Raw genomic sequence first — 23,604 nt, forward strand, 5'->3', positions numbered from 1 at the left:
ATTACCACTTGCTTAAAATCAAAAATGCATTCCTAGCATCGCCAGGAATGTGACAACGATAGTTAGGAGTGAACTCTCTCCATTCCGGCTGGATTTAAAATGCGCAGTCCACGTAATTGGCCAGGGACGTTCCAAGTAATCAATATAAAATTCAATAGTGTTGGAGATGGTGTCATCCTTCCCACCGGACTAGGCCATTTGCAACTTATTATGCTTATCTATGCCAATCTTCAGTAGTCCACTGCATCGGCATCAGCATCCAGCGCTGTGTTGTGAACAGCTGTACAGACTGCTGTAAATAGGTGTTGTCTCCATACATAGTTAGTAAGTACCTCCATGCATATGTCGATGTAGGTGATATGTCTCCAGCCATATCAGATCTGATGGATGGTGTGATCTGCCGCGGTTGCAGTTGAACGTTGCCACCGGTGCTACATATCGACGTACATATGCACCTATTTCCTATTTAGGCAGTAGACCCATGGAGTACTCCCAGGTCATATCAATAGCATGCTGTTGTTTCTGGTAAACATACCTCCGCTGTCACATAAATATCAACATCAATAAACGCTGTGGTATAAATAACACCATGTGACTTGTAAGACATCAGCTGCAGATAAAAAGTCACGCTGGACCAGGATTAGGGGTCGAAGTGGGCCAGCCAAGCAAGCCAAGAAAGGCAGAACCAGGATCGTACAGACTTTGTTGGCGATACGCTTAAGTTATGCTCGAGTCAGTGGGATGACAGTGTTTTTAGGTCCAACTTAGTTATGTATGTACTCGTACACTAGTTATGCACTGGATAAGATGGCTGCTATTTAAGATGTACATACCATCTGGTCAATTTAAGTAGGAGTTACAGCGTACAAGATACTTGACTGAATCTTCATATCTTACTCCAAGTGCATAAAACTTGTCAGCTGCACATGTAGTCAACCTGGGATGGCTATCGCTTTCCGTATTCCGTGCTCCATACCAAGACCACCAAGACTCGCTGTGCATGGATAATCCTCTAGCCGTAAGGCTGAGTCTTGCTCCATGGCTGAGCAATGAACGGTACAGAATCATGAGTACGAGTACAACATATGCTCGATGTTCGGATGCAGAGTTTTATTCTGTCTTCTGACTGTTGTTCTCCTGATTACCTGATTATTTAGATGCTTGCGTACTTCTGGATCTGAGATGACTCGGAGATAACGAGTGTGGGAATAGTATTTACCGTTTACGGTGGCTTGTGGCGCGGTGCGAATACGAAGAGGCCACAGTGGCTTCTTTTTTGATTATGAATAATGATTAAGCAGAAAAAGGAAAAAAAGAGGGGCGGAATTAAGACGGAAAGCCCCAAAGTCAGTTTAGACAGGCTGACTGGAGTGTAAATCAGTGTCGTCAGCGCGTAGACATCTAGGTATCCCCAAGAGGGCAGCTGTTCGGGGCTTCGGATGGAACCGCTTGCTTCGCAACCCTGGCATGAGTTTAACACTAGTGTGGGCTTTATCATCAGGCGCAACCATGGGCAAGATGAGAGATGAGGGGGAAAATGGGCCAGGCCAAGTGGGCCGGGGTGGATGGCATTTTTCTCTAAGCGAGCTAAAGACACTTTCCTCGTGTTGGATTAAGCTTAAGCTTCAGAAAGTCGCGCACTAATCAATCAGGTTCGGGATCCAACGCGATCAGAGCGCCACCTTTTCTTTTCTTTTTTTTTTCTGGTATTATTCGGACATAATTACAGGTTACAAAGTACAAATGTCCAGTAATATTGATCTAGTCTATTGAATCGTATTTGACTAAATGAAACTGATCCATCCCACTCCAGCAAATCACACATTCGGATTTAATATTCTTATTAATTCCCGGCTTCTCCAGGCGAGCTGAGCTGACAAGTATGAGTTTATCCTATCTCAGCGTCAGTCAGCATCGTATCGCAGCCCAGATCACAGAAACTCTCCATACGGGGTATCGTATCTGTTACATGCTCCATCCTTGCTAACTGGGGTATGTATGTACGACAGCTTCCCGGTTCTCGTACATGATATCAAAAAGAATGGATTCAATAATCGGTGCATCCAGCGCATAAACATCCATCATCATTCCTGCTCCCCAGTGATCCGTCTCCGATCATTTGCTCCTTCAGTAAGCTTAGTTTTGGTCTTCTCCACTGCCTTGTCCTGCTTTCTTTTTCGGTGTTTGCACCATCGCTCGGCCGTCCAGGATCATCGCCTGGAGCCTTGGAGAGGCTTGGAGAGAGGCTTGGCTCTTGTCCCTTTTCTTTTTTTCTTTTTTTTTTACCTCTTTCCTGTACTGCCATCCTTGTCATTATTATATCAGTTCCATGGATTTAATCAAAATAAATAAAAAATTAAACACGAAACGAGCAACCTTGTTTTATTTTATCTTTAATCGGTACCGTATTATATTATCTTTTATAAATATTTCTGTCACTCTATTCTTACAGTTACTGACATAGTTTACAGTTATTCTGCTGGTTCTCGGCACTGAGACATTGGCCGGCGCCTAGAGGGCCCAAGCAACCATTTTTCTCCCAAGGGCCAAAAAAGCCCTGTGGGGTCTAGAGTTGAGGCCGTTCCCCACTCTATCTCTGATGCTCTTCTTTAGGTTCTCCTCCCCCCTGCTAAAACGGAAAATCCCCTCTTTATGTTTCTGTTTCGTCTTTCTTTCTCTTCGCTCTTCGCTCCTCTTTTTCCTTCCTTCTTCTTTCATCTTTCTTTCTCCGTTTCAGTCGTTCTGCAGTCTGTTTTATTCTGACTGTTCTTGACTCCACTCGACCAATCACTCTTGGATTCAGCTCACCTGTTTCTGACCAAAGCACTGTAAGTGTTGCTATTATTGCTTTTTGTCTTATTTCTTATTCTTGTTTCTTATTTTCTTATTCTATATTTTATTTTCTGATACATAATAAAATACAGCTTTGACCCAAGCCTGGTGACGTAAAAGAGACCACTATTGTGTCTTGCATCTTACACAGTAGTACACACCCTGTACGGTCCCCACCCTTTTTTATTTTATTTTATTTTATTTCCTTTTCTTTTTTCTTTTTTTCTTTTTTTTTTTTTTTTTCTCTCTGTTCTTTTTCTTTTTTTGGCCTTGCGATCTCTGTGATACGGCCTTGTCTTGACTCGGAAAGCCTGCCTGCATTCTTCCCTTTATTCTCCTATCGGTTCCCCACTCTCCTTCTAACTTAACTCTCTTCTCTCTCTCTATTATTACTCTCTGCTTTCTCTCCTCTCTTCCTCTTCTTCTCTTCTTTCCTCCCTTTTTGTCACCCTTGGCCATTCCCTCCCTATCGTCTTTCTCCATTGAGATTCACAAAACCAATATTAACATCGCTTCTGCCTTCAGCCTCCTGTTTATTTTCTTCGGGACTCGGTTCCTGAACACCTTATTTTCCTGTTTCGGAAATATACCACGTCGCCCCCCTGGAGGAGCTTAAATATACAGCAGTCTTCCAACTTCAGGGCCACAGTTCTTCAATATTTCTCTCTCAAAGCCATCGGTTCTGGCTCTGAAACCAACCACGACCAAAAAAGGGTCCCTTATCGATCTACGCGGGTGGATGGAGACGTATCACGGCCACGTCCGCACTCCTGCGGACGCTATCATCTTGTTCGAGGCTTGTCGCATCGGTCTCTTGCCTCGTGTCCAGCGTCGACTGTCAGAGAAAGAACGCCAATCTATCCGGTCCGGTTCGGTATTCGTCTGGGATGAGCGGGAAGCGGGGATGCGGAGATGGACGGATGGGAAGTCGTGGAGTGCCAGTCGGGTCTCGGGCAGCTTTCTAACATATCGTGAGATGGAGGGCAAGCGGGGAGGAGGCGGCGTCGCACAATCTGCCGTGTCCAGGGCTGGAAAGACACCGGAGAGCACGCGGGGCAGTGATGACGACCGCGGGGATGGGGGCGATGAGGGCCCCGACGGCTACCGGTATAAGCCTGACGGGCTGATGAAACAGTCGTTCAGTATTACCACATCGGCCGGTCAGCATCTGCATCTCATCAGCTATTACTCGAGATCTCACCCATCCGCCGCAAACCTCCAGCAACCCTCCACCGACCCAGCTCTGCGAAACGTCCGACCCCAGAAAGGTCTGTACCCCGAGTCGACCGTCAATGACCAGCAGAACCTCCCCGTCGTGACTCGTGGGCCCATGGCTGGAGCTACCTATCCGATTACTCCCCATCCCATTGGAAGCTACCCGCGTTCAGGCGCTACACATCCTCAGTCATATACTCCACCGTATGCGTGGCCTCCAACACCGCTGGCGACACCGCCTGTTCCCGTCCCGTACGGTGGTGCCTCCTACCTCCCTCCTGTGTCCGCTACCAATGGCCAGGTGCCATATGCTCAACAGCCTCATCCTGCATTGCCTCCGCCGCCTCCGCCTCAGCCTGGCTTGGCTTACGATCGTCCCGTACACCACCAGGTCGAGCCCACACTGCCGCCGGCTATGCACGCACCCGCAGGACAATCCACACATCTGCCTGTCATGGCTGGTCGCTCTCCCCGGTTAATCGCCGAAGCTCATGAAGTGCGCCAACGGAGTCCTCCCAGTTATGGAGGAGGCGTCCACCCTCGCATGCTATCCCCACGAAGACAGCCTCATGCCATCCCGCCACCAAGCAATGGACTGGAACCTGCGATGCGCAGCCCTCATTTGCTCAAGCAGGCACCTCCGAGCTCGGTGCACCTTAGCCCAGCCACTGCGATTAAGCAGGAACCGCCAAGCTCCAACACCGTCCCCAGCATAGGAGCTCTGATGAACGGTGCACCCCTGCCTTCCATCTCCGCCGGACCCGAAGCCCCTCGACTGGGCGGCAGTCCCGGAGCTGCCGCTGAAGGGCCTCGGGATATCCCGAGCGAGAAGATCGGGTTCGGAGGCGAGGACATGCGAGCACTGCGACAACTGGACCGAGTTTTCACAGCGTGAAAGGCATCGCCATCGGTCCGACCAAAAATTGTTACTTGTTCACTTCTTGTTTTTCAACACCCTTGCATATAGGTTCAGCGTTTTTTACCTCCGCATTCATACGGAACAGAGAATGGCTCATGTCACCACGGTTTGATTTTCGTTTTATTTTTACTGGGAGAAAGGGTACGCGGCGTTATGTACAGAAAGAGGGATGCATTGCTCATTTAGCATGGGTGGGAATACTTGCATTGCTTCATTGCTTCATTGGCTTTTGATTTCTTTTTCCTTCTTTCTCTTTTACTTTCTTTTCACTTTGTTGATAAATATGCATTGGGTTGGGTCTTAGGGTTTCTTATATTGGAATCTATCACATTGTACTGATTATCTATGTATATGTAGTCGTAAATATATCTGACTTGATTCAGTTGCATGTCGTAAACTTCCATTAACCATCCTAACCATACATTATACATTACTCATACATATCATAAACATCAAGCATACTCTGGCGCACCACCGTCCTCATCCCCTAAATCCCCCATCTCGTAACCCTCACTCCGACTATTACCATTACCCCTATTAAGACTCCTCCCCTCAACCTCCCTAACAAAAGCCCTCAACTGCTCCTCCTTCCCATACAGACCCTGAAATCCCCTCTGACCCCTTCCCCTCCCAAACACAAACGCATCATCCCTCTCCGCCCGCAGAACAAGCAACGCCTTGTCTTCGTTTAAATCACTGAATCCACACACATTCAAGACACAGATAATCAGTACCGCCGGCGCATGGCCTAGCCCATACAACACAGCCGGATGGACATTATACCTCATCGGGGAAATGGAAAAGTCATACGCCGCGGCAAGAGCATACGATACCTTTACAGCTAGGAGGATCATCACGAACGCTAGACGCGGGGGAACGCATTTCAAACTGGAAACCAACTTCCCCCGCTTCGACTTTGACTCCGCAGGCAGGTAGCGGTGGATACTATGCAGAACGCTATATAGTATCACCACGCAGCACGCGAGGGATGCATACCCCGCCCCCTTGAAGCGGGGATCAGTGGCTACTGGCTCCGCGATGAGGGCCTGCTGTTCTGGACTGCGCTGGAGCGGGATCTGCGCCCATGGATGCAGGAGGGAGAGGAGGAGGGTGGTGAGTGCTAGGGCGTAGAAGAGGAGGGGGAGGGTGTTTTCCTGGTATGTCCGGGAGGAAGGCGGGGAGAAGGTGAAGGCGTAGGGGTCTCGGTCGTGGATTTGGCGTTTTTGCCAGGTGGACCTGTTCTGTTTAGGTTTATAGATGGTGAGGAGATGGGGGAGGGTACCAATGACGAACAGCCTCCCAGACAGAAGCCATTGAAGCCGGTGTGACAAACATGTAAAAAATACTCTGCAAGACCAAGGGGTCACTCTGCAGATAATCTCTATCGACATCAACGCCCATAAAGCAGCTTATCGCGGCTAGCACCGCAACGGCGAGGAGCCAGTAGTACGTGACGACACGGGAGAAGGTGCTATATCGTCCATCTACGGGGAGGTAGCGCCGACCATGTTTCCTGATGTTTACCAGGGTGAAGATGATGGTGAGAGCGTAGAGGAGGGCAAAGGCTAGTCCGAGGGAGGCGTGAGCGCGGATCTCGTTGATGGGGGAGTAGCAGGAGGTGGCGTTGATGAAGGAGCCATTGGAGAAGAGGTGAGGGTGGAAGGAGTTGAAGGTGAGATAGCAGTGGGTGGTGTTGGAGAGGGTGCCGTTTGAGTAGAGGGTGTAGTTGAAATGGGTGAGGGTGGATTGGTTGAAGGGGGTTTGGTTGATGAGGACATTTGTGTTTTCATTTTGGTAGGGGAGGATGGAGCGGATGAAGAGCATGGTGGTGGTGAGGCATGTTGATGGATGAAATGGATGAAGCTGAAGAAAAGTGTGGTGGTGATGGATGGTGTAATGGATGTGCAATGATTCCTCTGATTATGGCGAAATGACGATGTGGAGGTTGTACAGACGAACCATGGAACGGATGAGGTTATCTTAGCTTATCTCTTCTTCCATCTTCTATCAATGTTCCATCTCTTCTTCCATCTCTATCGTCTATCTCGATCTCACTTGATGTCATCCACACTATAATATACTCACCCTCTATAATACCCTCACTCATACCTCACAATAAGGTTGATTCTACGACCTTCCATACTACACTCAGACTACAGCAAGGCAACCAAATCCGGGGGCGGGTCAAAATGCCTCATAGCTCTGTGAGACATCATATGCCTCTGCGTGTCCGAGTGACCAGTAAGAAGGAGGGTATTACAGAGTCGACCACCTACTGCTTTGAGCCAAGTGTCGCTCTCAACCTGTTTGACTCGATCCAGGTCACATGTTCTGTATAGACAACCCACGCCGCTAGTCCGCGTTGGGACTGACCGGCAGGCGACTAAGGATTAGCTGCATTTGAATACACCAGCTGTATTAGTGTTAGCGTTATTGTAGTTATTGTAGTATCCTCCGTCTATGAGATGGAAGAGTGACTGTGGTTGAGACTCGGACAACCTTCCAACACGAGGGTCATGTGGCCGATCCCCAGACTTGGCGCTTATAGGCTAGTGTTACGTACAACATTAGTGGTGTATTAATTGCTGCTGTTTGTGAGGCCAAAGCCGGCAGTATGATCATCTTGATCTACATGTTTCAGGATAATTAATTCGTACTGCCTGTCGGTGGTCTGTGGCTGGTGCGGTACTAATAATATCGAAATTATGATGAACATGGTTCTTCTCCCCACTGGTCGACGGGAATACCCTCCCGCGACCCGCTTTACATAATACTGTATCCAGGTAGTGTACTCGTCTGAGGATGTGTACGTGCGAGTCTAGAGAGTGCTAAAGTAGTGGATGGGACTATGGGTAAGCAGAAATATCAGGAATGGGATTGCTGGATCGGAGAGTCGGAAATGAAGCTGTTGATGTAATTCGATTTTGCAGTGCGGCAATTGGAAGACTGCGGTGGGGGGATGTTTCACGGCAACCTTCCTGCCGATTTACTCGGATTGAGAAAGAATATGAATTATGCGCCCCGGATTACTAGTTGGGTTATTACCTACTCTCTAGTCTACCTGCTCTATTAGGAAGTACTATACCATCTATTAGCACTCTACCTACTCTACCTCTACTACCACTCTACTCTCTACACTACGATTACTCCCTATACTCTATACTACTATATCAGATATTCTCCTCGGTCTCTGTACTTCGTACAGAGGCAGAAAGAGAGAGAGGCCCACTTCCCCAGATTACAGAAAAGAAAAGAAACAAATCGATCTGGCGATCATATGAGCCATCCCAGCACCAACCAGGAAATTGCCCTGTCTCGCACCTTCAAGCTTCATCCTGCATTCAGGCAGACAGATGTCGCCCAATCGAGCGTGGGGGATGCAAGTAATCTCCTCTAGTCGTCTCCTCTAGTCGTCTCCTCTAGTCTTCCTCCTCGTATACTAACGAGTTGCCCGCTTTTCCTTCCAGTCACACGGCGAGGATCATCCGCCGTCGTCACCCGTGCGCCTGGTTGGGAGCCTCGTTGCTTTTTCTCAAGTTCTCTCGCTGCCCTCTCCTTTCGCTCTGTTCCGTCTCTGGTCCTTTTTCTCCGTTCTGGTCGACAAATCAGCTATACAGATCCAACTTTCCCCCGCATAGCAAAGTTAATCCTCGATGGACTAATTTGCCTTGTTGCCTCTGTACGTATACGTATGTATGCTCTAGCGTACCCCTGTCACGACGTAATGACTAGTCCAGTGGTAACGATCCTCCGGTTGGGCTGGTGAGGATTGTCATTATTCATTCCCATTAGTTTGCTCTTGGTCGATACTTCTGTAGTCCTTCATATACTTTGGTAGTTGTGAATATCTTATGATCCCTAATATACCTCCTACCATGCTCCGACTGTTTCTCCTCCACCCGCGCTCTCTCTCTCTGACTCCTCTCGCTGTTCTTCCTCTCTCTCTCTCTCCCCCCGCTTTAGAAACCTTCAAACCCCCATCCTTTGCTTTTAACCTCACCTTCCCCTCTTTTTTTTTCCCTCTCCTTTTCCGTCTTTTCTTTTCCCTCTTTTTTTCCCCTCCCTTTTCTCTCCCCTCCAATGCTGGCCATGCACAGTCCCACCTTTGTCCTCCCGGATTACGCCCAAAATAACTCCTCCTCCACCCACAATGGCATCCACTCCGACTCACATCAAACCACGGACCGTCGCCACTCCACCCTGTCGGAAATCCCCGCCCTGCCTGACTGTCCGTTGATGGATGACGCCCTCTCTCACCGCGCCAGCATCAGCACCGATGACTTTTCCAACTCCAACGACTCGCCTGGTTCTTGGGATGGCGAAGGCCCCTCGGACTCTTCGTCCATGGCCGAGTCGCACGTTCGCATTCACGATCCCTCCGCCGCTTCTGCCTCGCACCACTTCCCCTCCTCCGGTTCCGTCTCGCACAAACCCACCTTTGGCTTTAACATCATCGCCCACGACCCCGACGTCTCCATGGTCGAGGTCACCCCCAAGGTCGAGGAGTTGGATGATGTCGATGACCTGCAAACCATCAAACCTGCCGGTGTGGAGGCCATGACTGATAACTCCCATCTTTCTTCCTCCTCCTCGGGTGCTCCCGTCAATGTTCCACGGAAACGTGGGCGACCGCGCAAACATCCGTTGCCCGTGCCCGGCAACCAAGTCAAAATCACAAAGGGCAGATCCAAGACTGGCTGCATTACTTGTCGTCGGAGGAAGAAGAAATGCGACGAAACCAAGCCTGCGTATGTATTTCCCCCTGAATCTCAAGTTTCACCGCATGGTCGCTGACGATTTTTTTTTTCTTCTTGTGACAGGTGTTTGAACTGTCAAAAAAATGCCGTCGTTTGTGAAGGTTATCCACCCAAGGAAATTTGGAAGAGTGGTCGACAAAAACTCGAAGATGGTATGTCTGATTTTTTAATAAAAAAAAAATTTCTTTGTCTGACTTTTTAGCCTTCCGGAGTCAGTCCTTTTTACCTCGCTCCCTCCCCCTGTTAATCGACGGTGTGGAATCCGACATCGATCGCCGATTTCTCGATCATTTCGTCTACGGTTTCAGTCGTGTCCTCACTCTCATCAACGATGACTCCAACCCGTTTAAAGAGATCCTCCTGCCGATGGCTACCCAACATCGCGGTCTGATGCACTCGCTCATGTGTCTGTCTGGGTCGCATCTGTCGGGACTCGACCCTGAGCCCAAGTTGAAGGAACGAAAGTACTATCACTTTCATCGTGCGATCAGAGATCTCAAGGATAATATCAATACATCGTCCAAGACATCAGAGGAGGAACCCGAACTCTTGGTGGAGGATCCCATTATTGCCTCGACCATCGCTCTGAGTTTGAATACCATCTGTGAAGGAGAGACAAATGGCGAGTACCGACCGCACATGGACGCGGCCAGGTACTTGCTGGTAACGCAGCAGCCGCGAAACGAAAAATTTCGACAGTTCATCGTCGAGTTCTTCCAGTACCACGACGTCTCGAATTCCATCACCTCGCTCGATCGCCGACCGGCCCTTCTCCACGGCGACCTGCGTCTTCCCGACTTTGTTCCACACGCCCAGGCGGGCATGTTCCTCGGTGTGTTTGACGGTCTGTTCAACTACATTTCCGAAGTGACTCGACTGCGCGATCGCATCCGGCAACGATTCAACGAGGGATACGAGCCTGCGGTGGACTACCAGATTCTGAGCGATGCCGTTTCTATCGACTCGGCCATTCGGGTCTGGGAAACCTCGCACACTCCTGACACGCCCAACTGGTTCCTGGCCCAGCTGTACCGACAGTCGACCTGGGTCTATCTCTACCGGACAATCCGACCGTCGCGACCGAGTGACAAGATCGCTCAAGTGGTGGACGACGGTCTGGCGTATCTGGACCAACTACCCCAAGACGCCGGAGCGTACAGTATTGTGCTGATGCCGCTGTTCCTGCTGGGCTGCTCGGCGTTTATCCCTGAGCAGCGAGAGCGGATCCAAAAAGGGTTCGAATCGCTCAAGGCGTACTCGAACCTGCGCAACATCGAGCCGGCGTTCACGGTGGTGCAGCGGGTGTGGGAGGTGATGGACACCAAGATCGAGGAGAGTTGGGACTGGGAGAAGATCATCAAAGATATGAACATGGATTTTCTCATCACCTGATTGTGCCTTGCATCTTGCATTTGCTTACATTTGCTACATTCTTGGTTTGCATTTCTGCATTCTGCATTCATATTGGCTACGCTTATGTGTTTTATGATATTCGATTCCCCTGTTTATTTTCTCAACCCACGGTGTTACGCGAGGCGTTCTGAGCATGCATCCTAGGAACCAGACCAGAGCCGAACATACTGAACAAACAGAAACAGAAAAGAGAAAAAACAATCTGATCTGAGCATTCTCTAGCTACCAGCAGAGGACCGGCGTCGGAGGAGGTGAACGTACAACGGACTACGGAGTAGATGCAACAAAATCTGGGAAGGGGGCTGATTCTGATTTAAAATGGGTTTTTATTTGACTGATTTACTGATACCTGTGTGTTATTCTTATTTCTCTTCTTGGCTGTATTTATGTTTCATTGATTGTATGTATTTTGATGACCTGTGCTTCGTACATAATCCTGGCTACAATCCATATAGTGCATACATGTACCTGATAGTTAAGCTTCAGCTACAATCCGTCGATCTACGATATCGAACATCGATCAACACCAGGGTCCTTGAAGTGGACACTGGACACTGGACACAAGGAACGAGTCGAAGTCCACGGTGGATTCATTACGTATGAATCCCCGCACGTCACTTTTGTGGATACGACTGAACTGAAGTTGAACTGAGCTGGAGCCATATGGTGCAATGTGCACTTCCGATATAGACTATTGTTAGTATCACATTGATATTGGTGATAGTGGCTGCATAGATAGGAGTAGGTACCTGACTGCTGGGATAGTATATTTGTACGAGGGTTTATTCCGGAGAATATTTCCCCTATTCATAAAAGTAATATAATATAATTAATAGATAATGCACAGATACCTTAAACGGCACCTAACTAATTACTTGCTGTATGTATGTACCCCATGGGGCTTCTATTTGCATATTACAGTATATTAATTAACTGTCGATAGGAGATAATTGCACTGGCACTTACAGGCACGGTCACTCGGGGATTTATGGTGGGTCTCTGGCAGATGGAGATATTGTCTATTTACCTATATGGGAACTGATAACAATGATTGTGTAATGGGTATCAATATGGTGATAATTTTGATAGTGGTGATATGACTATAAGCGATGTCGACGTCTAAGCGACGAGCTATTATCGATAGTCGAGCTGATCAACGCCAAGTCTATCTCTTACGACAGTATCAACTATCAAGGATTTATTCTATTTCTAGGAAAGGATGAGAATGAAGATCAACTCCTGTCAATCCTCCATCTTGTCTATCCTGAAACGATTCGCCTCGCCCCCACCCCAACCTGAATGATATTCCATTTCCATCATCCCACATCCCACACCCCGCTTCACACTTGAAACTGCAGTCTGACCGTTGGATGATCTCAGCTTCAGCTTCAAGTTGTGATTGACTGTGGATCAGGGTCTTCCTGGTTAATCTCGCCCCTGCTGAGTGCTGATGATCGGTTGCCTGGGATATGATGTGGGGATGACATCAGGGGTTGAGATGGGTTTGGTATGTCGTCTCTTCTTTTTCTTCTTGGGGTAAGGAACTGATCAGGTTGATATAGTATCGAGTCCTACGACGAGCTCAAGATGGCATACTCTCGTTCCGACCCCGACCGAGTTTTATATGTTGATATACTGGAGTTGCGGTCTGGTGAAAGATCATGCATTGAGCAGCGGCCATGTTCTGTCTGCTTCGTTGGACAGAGACTCTGGTTGATTTGCAACTGATATGGTTGATGGGACTGTCGATCTCAGCATCTGGGGGGTCATACTGAGCTTCACGCAGCATAGTGATCTGGTCAATTGACGCAGTCAGTCGCCTACCAACAAGCTTACGCAATTGAAGATTCTCGAAAAAGAAATCGTCTGAGCCAGGATGAATCAGGATAAAATGCAGATGGACTAGTATCCATAACATCATACACTGGCGTATGTCTACTACCGAGGCTGAATTATTTGCTATTTCCGAACCCAAGAGATGAAATGGAATCTCGGTCAGAAATAGCAGCAATTCTGCTTCGGTGGTAAAAGCACTGCCAGTGTTTGATTGTTCGATCAATCTGCATTCGATCCTTCAATGCGATAATGTCATACAATGACTTCTTATGGTCACTGCAAAGCCTCACATTGATCTAGACCTAGCTATTCAGGAAAGGTAATTCATTGATCTACAATAAATTGACCAAGCTAATCATCTTCAACTAGTTCTCCATCTTCCTACCTCTCGCATGCACGATAACTACGGCTACATGGAGAAGAAAGAAACACTCAAATTGAGGGATTACTCGATGCGGTTGACGGCGATACTCCGAATGCTCCGATGACATACGGCCGAGTGGATAACCGAAACGGATAACATAGAGTTATGATGATGATGTAGAGCTACTACGGGGTAGTTGGAAAAGTCAGTCTGAATACATCCTACTCAATATTCAGTCAGTCTAGACATGTGTGGGTATACACTCCACACTGACAATGGCCTCACTATCCAACAGGGTCTCACCGTGTACACAGACATCCAACGCAGCACAAGACGTCATCTTGGCCTGACTCGACTGCACGGTCCACCGGGATCACGATACCGGCTGCAGAATGCAAGGTCAGAGCAAAAACTGTTGTACAACGGGCCGGTGAGGGCCGTGCCATGATTTGATTCTGATTCTGCGTCTGGTAACACTGCAGCGTGGTCATGTCTGTGCGGACGATGGAGATATGGCCATCTTCCGATTCGTGTGAGTACTGCGAGGGATTATCCTGCTTATATCTACAGGTGTGGATTGGATGTAGATGTAGAGGTACATATGTCCTGGATTCGGGTTAAGGGATATCTGATTCGATCGAGGCAGTCAATCAGGATTATTCTGTTACTACTGGTGATGTCTAGATTAGATGCGTTGATCAAGGGATGATCATGATCAATCAAGGGATGCTGATATCAACCATCCGATCGGGTCTTCCAGTGTCTTCCCTGCAGCTATCTGTAGTTATGCCCGGGGAAGTATCTCACCATCCTGACCTTGCTGGATTACCAAAAACCGGAATTCATACATATTCCAGTCTACAGTCTACAGTAACTACATCTGGTCAATGCTCAACTTCCTCAACCATCCCATATAGAGACATCTTTCACATGCAACCCAACCAGCCAGATTCCAAACACCGAGTCCAGTCTGCACTACAACATGATTGTACAAACAACACAGCATCTAGACTGTTTAAACCATGCTGCCTAGATACTGACTATTGCATCATCTACATAGCTACCTAGACCCTGACCTGGCTGTCATATCTGCCATGGAACAGAGCTGGAAATAGCCGGCTGGACAGACGGGATGGCTTGAGTATGAATGGCATGAATGAGCATGGTAGTATGGAAGTGGCTTATTCTAGACTATGCCCAGCCTTCTAGATATTCTCGATAAAGTGAACAAAGCAAGGCCAAGCAAGGAAAAGCCTAGACTGGATGATTGAGTGAGGGATATTCCAGTCTCTGAACCATGGAAATAATGAGTAATAAAAATGAATAAATCTGAATAACTATCTTCAAAAGAAGAAAAAAAAAAAATCACAAAATTGGGTTTAAAGAATCTGAACAAAACCCACATCAAAAGAACCAGTCAAGAAATAAGAAATCCCAGCTTCCCTTGTCCTGGTATTTTCGACCATGTCTAGAATTTCTCTGGTTTGCCCCACTTGTTAGGTACAATTGTTGAATTGTGATGTGAGCAGCCAATCAGACTGCAAATAAAGCGGGGCGTGCTCCACTCCACCATGTTCCGGTGCGCCACGTTTATTGCGCTATACCGCTTTGGGAATTGTACACGGCTGACTAGGGCTTGGTGATTGTTCCTACATGGATTTGCGGTCAGTTCCTGCATAAGTTTTTTTTTTTTTTCTTGTTTTCTAGTTTTTGTTGGGTGCCTTACTTGGACTCATCACATGCCAACTCATACATGACTGTTTTACTTGTACAGGTCAGAAGATAGTAGAAGATAGTAAAGAAAGTGATCGTATTCCATTGAAAACTCCAATCCAAGAATCAAACATCCAATCCATCCAATTTCCCAACTCCCATCTGATCCTCTATCGTGAACATGAGTCATAAATTTTGTCGATATCAAATCGAAGACAAAAAGAGCCAACTAGTGGCTCAGAGCACAAGTGCTCTAGACAGAAGTAATAAGAAAACAATCAACATAAACACAGAAGTAAAACAAACAAACTCAGCCAGGAGTCAGAGTCAGGGTCAGACATTCAAGCGAGAGTCAGGAGGGCTTAGTTGCCATTGCCAATCATCAGCTTGAAGGTGGTGTCGATCGGGCAGCCGTGAGTGGCATGGTTGTCGTCGGGCTTGAGGTAGGCCTCGGCACAGGCAGAGTCGCCAGCCTTGCAGTTGACGGCCGGGCAGTTGGCGGAGGTCTGCGAGGGCTCGACGGTGAAGCCGTACTTGGTGAACTCGGAGTCGGAGCCCATGTCGATGCAGGACATGTCCCAGAAGATGGTGTCACCGGACTGGGTGTACTCGTACTGCAGCACCTTCTCCTGGCTGGGAGAGGTGGACAGCTTGATGGAGATGCCGCCGCCGTTGGAGTTGGTCTTCCAGTCTTGTTGCATTGAACCACCGCCCGCAGAGAGGGTTTGCATGTTTCCAGCTCTATTGGAAACAGTCCACGCGTAGACGTCTTGGTTCAAGTTGTTGACAATGGTGACACCACCGGAGCCACCACGGCGGGAGACGGTGTGAGGCAGAGCCGAAGCGACGGCAAAGGCAGCAGCCATAGAAAAGATCTTGGAGAAGAGCATTTTGAAAGATAGATAAAGATAGATATGTAGATCAGACAAAGATATCAGAAGTATCAAAGGATAAAGATAGATGATCGCGTTGATCAAAGATAGTCCAAAGACAGAAGAAGTAAAGTCAAGTAAAGAAAGAAGTCTGATCTACAGACAAGGAATGGCGAGAATCGATCTCGAAAGAAAGAAGGAGTGACTGAAGAGTCTGACAGAGCAAAGAGAATGTCGTTGATGGAGAAGAGAAAAAAGGACCGGAGCTGCAGGTGAAACGAGGGGTTTATATACATTCACACATGATACCGAAACACACAGAAACCACTGACAGCTGCGGCAAATCCCAGCGAGTGATTGGCCCAAAAAAAAGGACGAGAAAAAAAAAGACAGAAAAGGGAAAAAAAGTATAGACCCCACTTTTCGGGACCAGCCAAAAAGCCCACTGGATCGCCTGGATCGGTCAAGAACAGGGGCGGGCCAATCACAGCGCCTGTCAGGCTCCAGTGAGGCGTTCCTGAAAATCTCTACACTCTAAGTTCAGCAGCACAACTTACAGCAAGTATAGTCAGTGTACATGATGATAATATGATAATATGATAATATGATCGTATTGTCGAGTGTTGACTATTGATAGATCCATCTCCGTAGATATCATATCATCTGCTCGTTTCAGTCGTCCTACGGCTGACTGACGTGGCAAACAAAACTGCAACAACTGAGCAGATCCGATCCCCCGTCATCCCTCATTCCCAACAGCCAAACCCACCTCCACCCGACAGCCCGACCCATGGATGCATCGAGGCAAACCTTCCTCGCATAAAAGAGAATAAAAATTTTATTCCATTTCTCTCCATTATCCAGACTGACTTTCCTCCTCCTACCATTATCCAGACTTATCCTCGCGTGGGAAACCATCTGTGGGCTGAAACACCAACCAGTTCTGGACCGTTTCTGTTTCATCCTTGGCCTTTTTAGCCACTTTGGGACTGTCTGACTGGACCGGCAGATGGGTTTTTTCAGCGGCAAGTTGTGATTTGATTAGTGATGAAGGCTTTTATTCGTCTGTCTTTCTAGTCTGGATTTTTTGCTTATTTCTCTTATTCAGCGGTTTCGGTTTCTATTACGTTCTGTTGATATTTGCGTCTGGATGACTCAGTCGGTGAGGAGGATTGAGGGGTTCGTTACGGATTCTTTACCGTTGTATGTAATCTTCGCCTCCGATCTGTCATCTGCACGTGAGGAGATTCAGGGTCTGTATATGATATCATCTACATATTCATATGCAATGGTGATATTTCTGTTCAGTTATTCTTATATCCCTACTATTGAATATTTTGTTTATAGCTACTGTATTCTTATTTTAAATAAATCAAAGTCTAGATCGATCGATTGGGCACCGTCGTTGTTGGTGCCTCTTAGAGTCTCTTGGACGCGGTTAGTCCGAGTTTATTCCTCACTACTAGCCCTACACAGCCATGCCCCGTCGACGTCACGCTGTATTTTTATTCAACACAAGATTACTCAGATTACTCGGGAATTACTTTGAAGAGGAAGAGTGAAAAATCGGGAGTACTCCGTAAGAGATTGATGTAAAGAAAATGTCTGAACTACCAATACTGCGGTGACAATCCTGCCAACCCCGATAACCCCTCGCCACTCGCTTCCTCCTTCTTCCGCTGTCCCGCCAGTTCCAGGTTGATTTGCCGGTGAAGGTGCACCAGCCAGTCCACGTAGCTCTGCGCCTCGTTGTTCCGGTCTTCCACCAGCATCCGTGCAAACTCGTATTCCGCCCCGTCCAGTCCCTGTCGCGCCAATTGCACCGTCACCGCTTTCGAGCCCCGGATCGTGGACAGGTACTGCAGTAGGTTGCGCACTTGGGCGTTCAGGTGTGTCTCCAGTATCGGTACCGTCGACGTCTGTGGGCTCAGCCCCTGCAATGACGATTGGCCCTCCCCAAACAGGTCCTCCAGTAGGTTCGGTGACACCTGCGAGTGCAGCCACAGCAGGCACACCTGTCCGTTGTCCACCAGGTACGCCCCTCCCTCTTCGATCTTGGAAAAGCTCGCCCGCAGCGTCGGTGGCACTTGGAGCTGCCCTTGCTCGTTCGGGAATCCATCCTCGGGTTGCATGTTGTGGATCGGAATGATCCGGGGGTACAGGTACAAACTCAACTCCGTGCATCCTATCGACCGCACCATCCGCATGTCGTGCACCCGTCGGTCTGACGCTTCTTGTCCGCCTGTCCGAGTTAGCAACCCATTTCACCATAGACGGGTAGAACTTACCCTTGAATGCTCGCGACTTGATCAGGCTCAGCATGTACATCGAAAACTCCTTCAGGTTTTCAGGCAGCACAAGCTGTCCTGGAGGGTGTGACCCCGAAAAGATCTTGCGATATCCGCTAAAGATATCAACCGTCTTTTCCGAAATGCTCGCTCGGATGTCTTTGAGCGATTTGTCCAGGATTTTCGACGCGGCTGCCACCAGTTAGTTGGTCGTTCAGACAGTTTATCTGTAAACATACCCTCTTTGGCCATAATTCCAACTACTGCATCCTGGTCAATAAACTTCATCGTGTCCAGTCCTCCCTGGTTGACCGCGGCCACCACGTTGATACACCGCACCCGGCGCTGTCCATCCGCTGATGTATACAGCAACGCCGCCTGGAAATGTGCGTCCAACTTGGGATCCAGTTTCCCGTCGTAGCTGAACATGACGCCAATCGCCTTGTCCGCATCGACAGATCCGATCTCCAGGTCTGCTCCAAACGTATGTTGCAGGAAGTTTCCGTGGTACCCAGACACTTGAAGACCGTTCGAGCATCGCACCTTCATCAATGCCTGGTAACCCGTCTCGCGCTCAATGGTGTGTGCCATCTCTTGCGACAACTTCAGAACATCCCGCGGGGCATGGAAGTTGGGGTAGGAAAACGTCTCACCACCGGTGACTCCAGTAACATGGCCTAGAATGTATTAGCCAGGAACATCTACCAATGTATCCGACCTACCGATCGTAGCAACATCCATGTACGCGCCACCAGGTGCCGCAATGAATGCATCAACACCAATTCCGGCCTCGGCCAGCTTGACGGCCGTCTTTCTCCATGCCGGATTCTCCGTCGCGAACAGCTTCTTCTCCGCATCGGTTCCGTGCACCTTGGGGTCTTCGCGCATGTGCAAATTGCCAGGTCCCCATGTTGGCAGGCTAGACAAGGAGCATACAATCTTACCACCTGTAGACTGCAAAGCACCCAATGCCGCATTGAGTGCAGGAAGCAATGCAGGCTCTGGGTTTTTCACGTGTGAAAAGATCTTTGGAATTCGGTCCAACAAGGATGAAATCACGTTCCTAGTTCTGTTAGCCAAGATCTCTCTCATCATACGATACATACTTGGACTCATAGGGATCTACAAAAAGTCCCTCGCTCAAGGGAACAAATGGTTCCTCCAGATCGGTCATCACCATCATTTGCGCATCATCAAGTTCCGCCTACGCTTGTTAGAAATTGCCGGTAAAACTACGGATGTACTTACGCTGAGATTATAAAAGTGCACCTCCCTATCAAATGTGACGATTCCAACCTTGGATCCCTCTGGGACTTTTCGTGCTGGCACTTCATCTGGGTTCTCTGGTGTCTCAGACTCATCTCCGTAGAGAGCATCCTTAATTCCTGTACAGACTCCCTTCAGGAATCCCCGGTTGACTGCCTCCTGACTAACGTCAATGACAAACAATCGTTGCAGGCCAACGGGCTCCTTGTTCCAGTACTCTTTCGGAACCAGGAATTCGACAGTTCCCATCATCAATTCAGGGCGCTGCATGCGGTCGACGCGCGATCCTGACAGATCAAGGGGAGCAAAATATTCCATAGGAACATCGTTCGGGAACGTGCACATGTTGCAGACAAATTTGTTTCCACCCGACTTAAACGACATAAAAGGATTAATGTACGCTCTGCATCTCCGACATCTCGGAGGTCCCACGTCGCCGAAATCCAACACTGGAATCGGTTGTTCGCCAGGATCCAGACGGGCCAGCGGCTGTAGAATCATACCCATGGGCAAGGCGGTAGAGGCAAGGAAATCGGAGTTTGACGGGATATTGTTCAACGTAAGACGAGCGTATTTCGGGGAGGAATTGCCTTGGTCATGGGCCACATATGGAATAGTAGATGGAGGTGGTAGATGGCGCTCCATCGTCGGGTATACATGATTGAAGTAGTACTGTGCCGGCAAGTCGCGAGACCGGGGGATACTGGGGATTTGCTCCGGGTCGATTTTCCCTTGGGTTGGGACGGATGAGCCTGGTGCAGGAGCCATAGGTGTGGGCTGAGGCACGGCTGCTGGCGAAATAGGCCGTGGATCCTGGTTCAACCCGGTGTTCAGGAACTGCGATGTGGGTTGCATGCCTGCCCCGGGCATCATCGCACCATACGGTTGCGATGGCGCGGCAGCAGCAGCAGCAGCAGATCCAGCACCGATATCATGGTGAGCATGTCGATGCTTCTTCTTGTGCGGCCGAGCAGCCCCTCCATCTCCCATTATGCCCAATCCTCCCATCTGCGACGTCAATCCAGCCATCCCAGGGTCTGCGGGAGCTCCCATCGCAGGTTGCAGCCCTGCACCGTAACCGACATTTGGACTGGGGGCAAAGTTCGTAGGCGGCTGTTGGTGTTGATGTTGTACTGGAGATGGTGAACCATAGGCGGACCATTGATTCGGGGCAGCGGTTCCGTAGTAGGCACCCGGTTGCGGGGGAGTGCTTCCAGGAGGCGGAGGGGCTTGATTCGGATAAGCCATTCGATTCGGATTGTTGGGATCTTCACCAGGCGCGACGCCCTGGCCGTAGGCGTTATACATATTAGGGTCCATAGTGCCTCATAACGCGGGGACAAACAAGGCGGAGAGGGGGGATATCGGAGGTAGACGAGGGATCAACACCGTCTCATCACTCGACACGGAGGTGTTGAGAGAGAAGAACCGGCGAGGAGATAGGAATTGAAGACCCAGACCACGCTGGGAGAGCAGAAGCAGCGCTGGCGTCTGAAGAAGCCAAGTTTGCGATCGTAAATAATCAGGTCTTTGGGAATTGACCACCTAATGGTTTCGCGGAACATAGTCGCTCCGAGCACGTGTTATCGATCAGTATAATTCAGTGCCATCAATAACATTGTTATTTCTTTATTTTATATTTGCAGATAGATATATACATATCTATATATGAATATTTTAGAGTAAATATATTCAATGTTGTAATTGTTGTTGTAGTATAGTGTGTCGAGTTGTCACTGTTTGTATACAACTTCCCCTGAACCATAAACTATACAGATATAAATTCTGCCATTTTCATGCTTCATACTCCATGGTACATGATCCATATTCTTATATGGAGTAAACATCCTCATAGACTCAGAATCGTACATTGTGATATCGTGGCGTGACTCCTTATCAATTATTCCACCGCATCGATAAGCCTCATACTGTCTAAACAACATCTCCACCTTGCTTCTCCAACTCTCATCAATCCATCGCCATCCTCATTTTAAATACCCTGTCTTATCTCCTTGAATTCACTCGAGACCTGCTCATCCTCCATGCAAGACCATGCCAACGCGGTCTTGAACTATTGATCTTCCGTGGGGCTCCTTCACCGTCTCTTCCTCCTGCTCTGTCTCATTGTGATGTCTGTATGGATCTAACCTCCCATACAGTTGACTAGTGATCGCAATGCCTTCAATGCATGATGACGACGAGCTTCTTCTCGCTCGTATTGGCTACAAGCAGGTATTCATATCTGATTCATCCATCTTATCCTCTATACACACGCAGCTAAGAATGATATCAGGAACTACGCCGCGAATTCTCAAAATGGTCCACCATCTCATATGCCATCTCCATCCTCGGCGTCTTGGGATCCGTTCCCGCGACCTTTGGCGCGCCTCTAGCTGCAGGAGGTCCTGCGACCGCCGTCTGGTGCTGGTTCCTGGGCTCCTGCATGGCCATGTGCATCGGCAGCTCCGTCGCAGAGCTGGTCTCGGCGTATCCTACCGCGGGAGGAATGTACTTTGTCACCAAACATGTTGTCCCTGAGGAGCAAGTGCCCATCTTCTCTTGGGTTCAAGGCTGGTGTAATCTGCTCGGTCAGACCGCGGGAGTCTCTAGTGTGGCGTATACAGTGAGCCAGATGCTGCTTGCATGTGCTAGCATGAATTCGGACCTCGTCGATGGCAAGTACTCGTATTCACCGTATGCAACGATATTTTCCTGTCAAGATCTGATCCAAGCTGATACACTCGTAGGACGGCATTGGAGACTGTGGTCGTGTCCATTGTGGTTCTGTGCGTCTTGGGAGTCATTTGCTCCTTGACCACCAAGACTCTCCACCGGATAATTCTCTGGTTTGCTCCTATCAACAGTATGAAATAGCATATTCTATCAGAGGATTATACTGATTGTCTTTCAGTCTCCGCGACCATCTGCATCTGTCTCGCTCTTCTCTACTTTACCCCCGAAAAGCAACCAGCCAGCTGGGTCTTCACCCATGTCACCGATGGCTCAGGATGGGGATCAAAAGTATTTTCATTCTTTCTCGGTTTTCTGTCAGTTGCATGGACTATGACCGACTACGATGGCACGACGCAGTAAGTAGAGTCCAAGATGAATATGACCGCTTTCTCACAAACCAACAGCATGTCTGAAGAAACCCACGACGCTGCCTCTCAAGGACCTCTGGCCATCCAATCCGCAGTCCTGGTGTCTGGAACACTAGGCTGGATCCTGACTGTTTCTCTGTGCTTCTGTCTCACTGATCTCGACGACATCCTGAACTCTCCTACCGGTCTTCCCGCTGCTCAGATCTTCCTCAACGCCGGGGGAAGAACAGGAGGCACCATCATGTGGGCATTTGCCGTTCTAGTCCAGTTCTTCACGGGCTGTTCAGCAATGTTAGCAGATACACGAATGGCATATGCCTTTGCACGAGACGATGCCTTACCTTTCTCCACGTATTTTCCCCTGAACCTATCCATCCCCATCATCAAAGCTAACCCACCCAGCTTCCTCTCCAAAATCAACAAATACACCCACACCCCCATCAACGCCGTCTGGTTCGTCGTCTTCTTCAGCATCTGCCTCAACTGCGTCGCCATCGGCTCTACCCAAACCGCCACCGCTATCTTCAGCATCACCGCCCCCGCCCTGGACCTTTCATACGTCTCCGTCATCATCGCCCACCAACTCTACAAACACAGAGTCCAGTTCGTCCAGGGCCCATTCACACTAGGCAGATGGGGGACCCCCATCAATGCCATCTCCGTCACCTGGGTTCTTTTCATTAGTACTGTGCTTTTCTTCCCGCCTCAGGTGCCGGTTACACTGGCTAATATGTGAGTTTTTTCGTGGGTTTGATTTGGTTTGAGAGTTGGACTGACAGTGTGTGTCTAGGAACTATGCTATTTGTGTTGGTGCGTTTATTGCTGCTTTTGCGCTTGTGTGGTGGCGGGTGGCTGCTCGTGGGTATGCATCTCCTTTCTTTTACTTGTTTGAAGATACTTATCTCGTGGTTTAGGAAATACACCGGTCCCAGGACAAATGATTATACCCAGCAAGTCCCGACGGAAGACTTGGGCGATTACGGAACTATTGATGATGATGTGGATAGACCATAGATTGGTTTGCAATA

At 48.7% G+C, this 23,604-nt stretch overlaps 6 protein-coding genes across 6 annotated transcripts; 3 read left to right on the forward strand and 3 right to left on the reverse strand.

Annotated features, from left to right (window-relative positions):
* Positions 1-3,571: 3,571 nt before the first annotated feature.
* Positions 3,572-4,942, forward strand: ASPWEDRAFT_49150 (camp independent regulatory protein; the record flags this gene model as incomplete). Its single annotated transcript, XM_040837221.1, has 1 exon — positions 3,572-4,942. The coding sequence occupies one exon, from the start codon at positions 3,572-3,574 to the stop codon at positions 4,940-4,942; it is 1,371 nt and encodes a 456-aa protein (XP_040692760.1).
* Positions 4,943-5,339: 397 nt separating this feature from the next.
* ASPWEDRAFT_36804 (DUF2434 domain-containing protein) lies at positions 5,340-6,982 on the reverse strand. The gene is made up of 2 exons (XM_040834550.1): positions 6,249-6,982; positions 5,340-6,202 (listed from the first exon to the last, which is right to left on the reverse strand). The coding sequence occupies exons 1-2, from the start codon at positions 6,788-6,790 to the stop codon at positions 5,419-5,421; spliced, it is 1,326 nt and encodes a 441-aa protein (XP_040692761.1). The 5' UTR covers positions 6,791-6,982; the 3' UTR covers positions 5,340-5,418.
* A 1,859-nt stretch (positions 6,983-8,841) lies between these two features.
* Positions 8,842-11,115, forward strand: ASPWEDRAFT_49152 (Zn(II)2Cys6 transcription factor; the record flags this gene model as incomplete). The annotated part of the gene is made up of 4 exons (XM_040837222.1): positions 8,842-8,852; positions 9,064-9,714; positions 9,787-9,875; positions 9,926-11,115. The coding sequence occupies 4 exons, from the start codon at positions 8,842-8,844 to the stop codon at positions 11,113-11,115; spliced, it is 1,941 nt and encodes a 646-aa protein (XP_040692762.1).
* Positions 11,116-15,411: 4,296 nt separating this feature from the next.
* ASPWEDRAFT_49153 (putative extracellular thaumatin domain protein) lies at positions 15,412-15,939 on the reverse strand (the record flags this gene model as incomplete). Its single annotated transcript, XM_040837223.1, has 1 exon — positions 15,412-15,939. One exon carries the CDS (start codon positions 15,937-15,939, stop codon positions 15,412-15,414), a length of 528 nt encoding a protein of 175 aa, XP_040692763.1.
* A 1,592-nt stretch (positions 15,940-17,531) lies between these two features.
* On the reverse strand, positions 17,532-20,795 carry ASPWEDRAFT_103569 (Sec23/Sec24 family protein; the record flags this gene model as incomplete). The annotated part of the gene is made up of 6 exons (XM_040827577.1): positions 17,532-18,163; positions 18,210-18,401; positions 18,449-18,886; positions 18,932-19,272; positions 19,316-19,413; positions 19,458-20,795. The coding sequence occupies 6 exons, from the start codon at positions 20,793-20,795 to the stop codon at positions 17,532-17,534; spliced, it is 3,039 nt and encodes a 1,012-aa protein (XP_040692764.1).
* An 855-nt stretch (positions 20,796-21,650) lies between these two features.
* On the forward strand, positions 21,651-23,590 carry ASPWEDRAFT_24950 (amino acid permease; the record flags this gene model as incomplete). The annotated part of the gene is made up of 7 exons (XM_040832678.1): positions 21,651-21,707; positions 21,769-22,169; positions 22,223-22,338; positions 22,387-22,564; positions 22,613-23,308; positions 23,367-23,438; positions 23,491-23,590. The coding sequence occupies 7 exons, from the start codon at positions 21,651-21,653 to the stop codon at positions 23,588-23,590; spliced, it is 1,620 nt and encodes a 539-aa protein (XP_040692765.1).
* Between the last annotated feature and the right edge of the window lie 14 nt (positions 23,591-23,604).

Source organism: Aspergillus wentii (assembly GCF_001890725.1).
Source record: "Aspergillus wentii DTO 134E9 unplaced genomic scaffold ASPWEscaffold_2, whole genome shotgun sequence".
Classification (NCBI taxonomy): domain Eukaryota; kingdom Fungi; phylum Ascomycota; class Eurotiomycetes; order Eurotiales; family Aspergillaceae; genus Aspergillus; species Aspergillus wentii.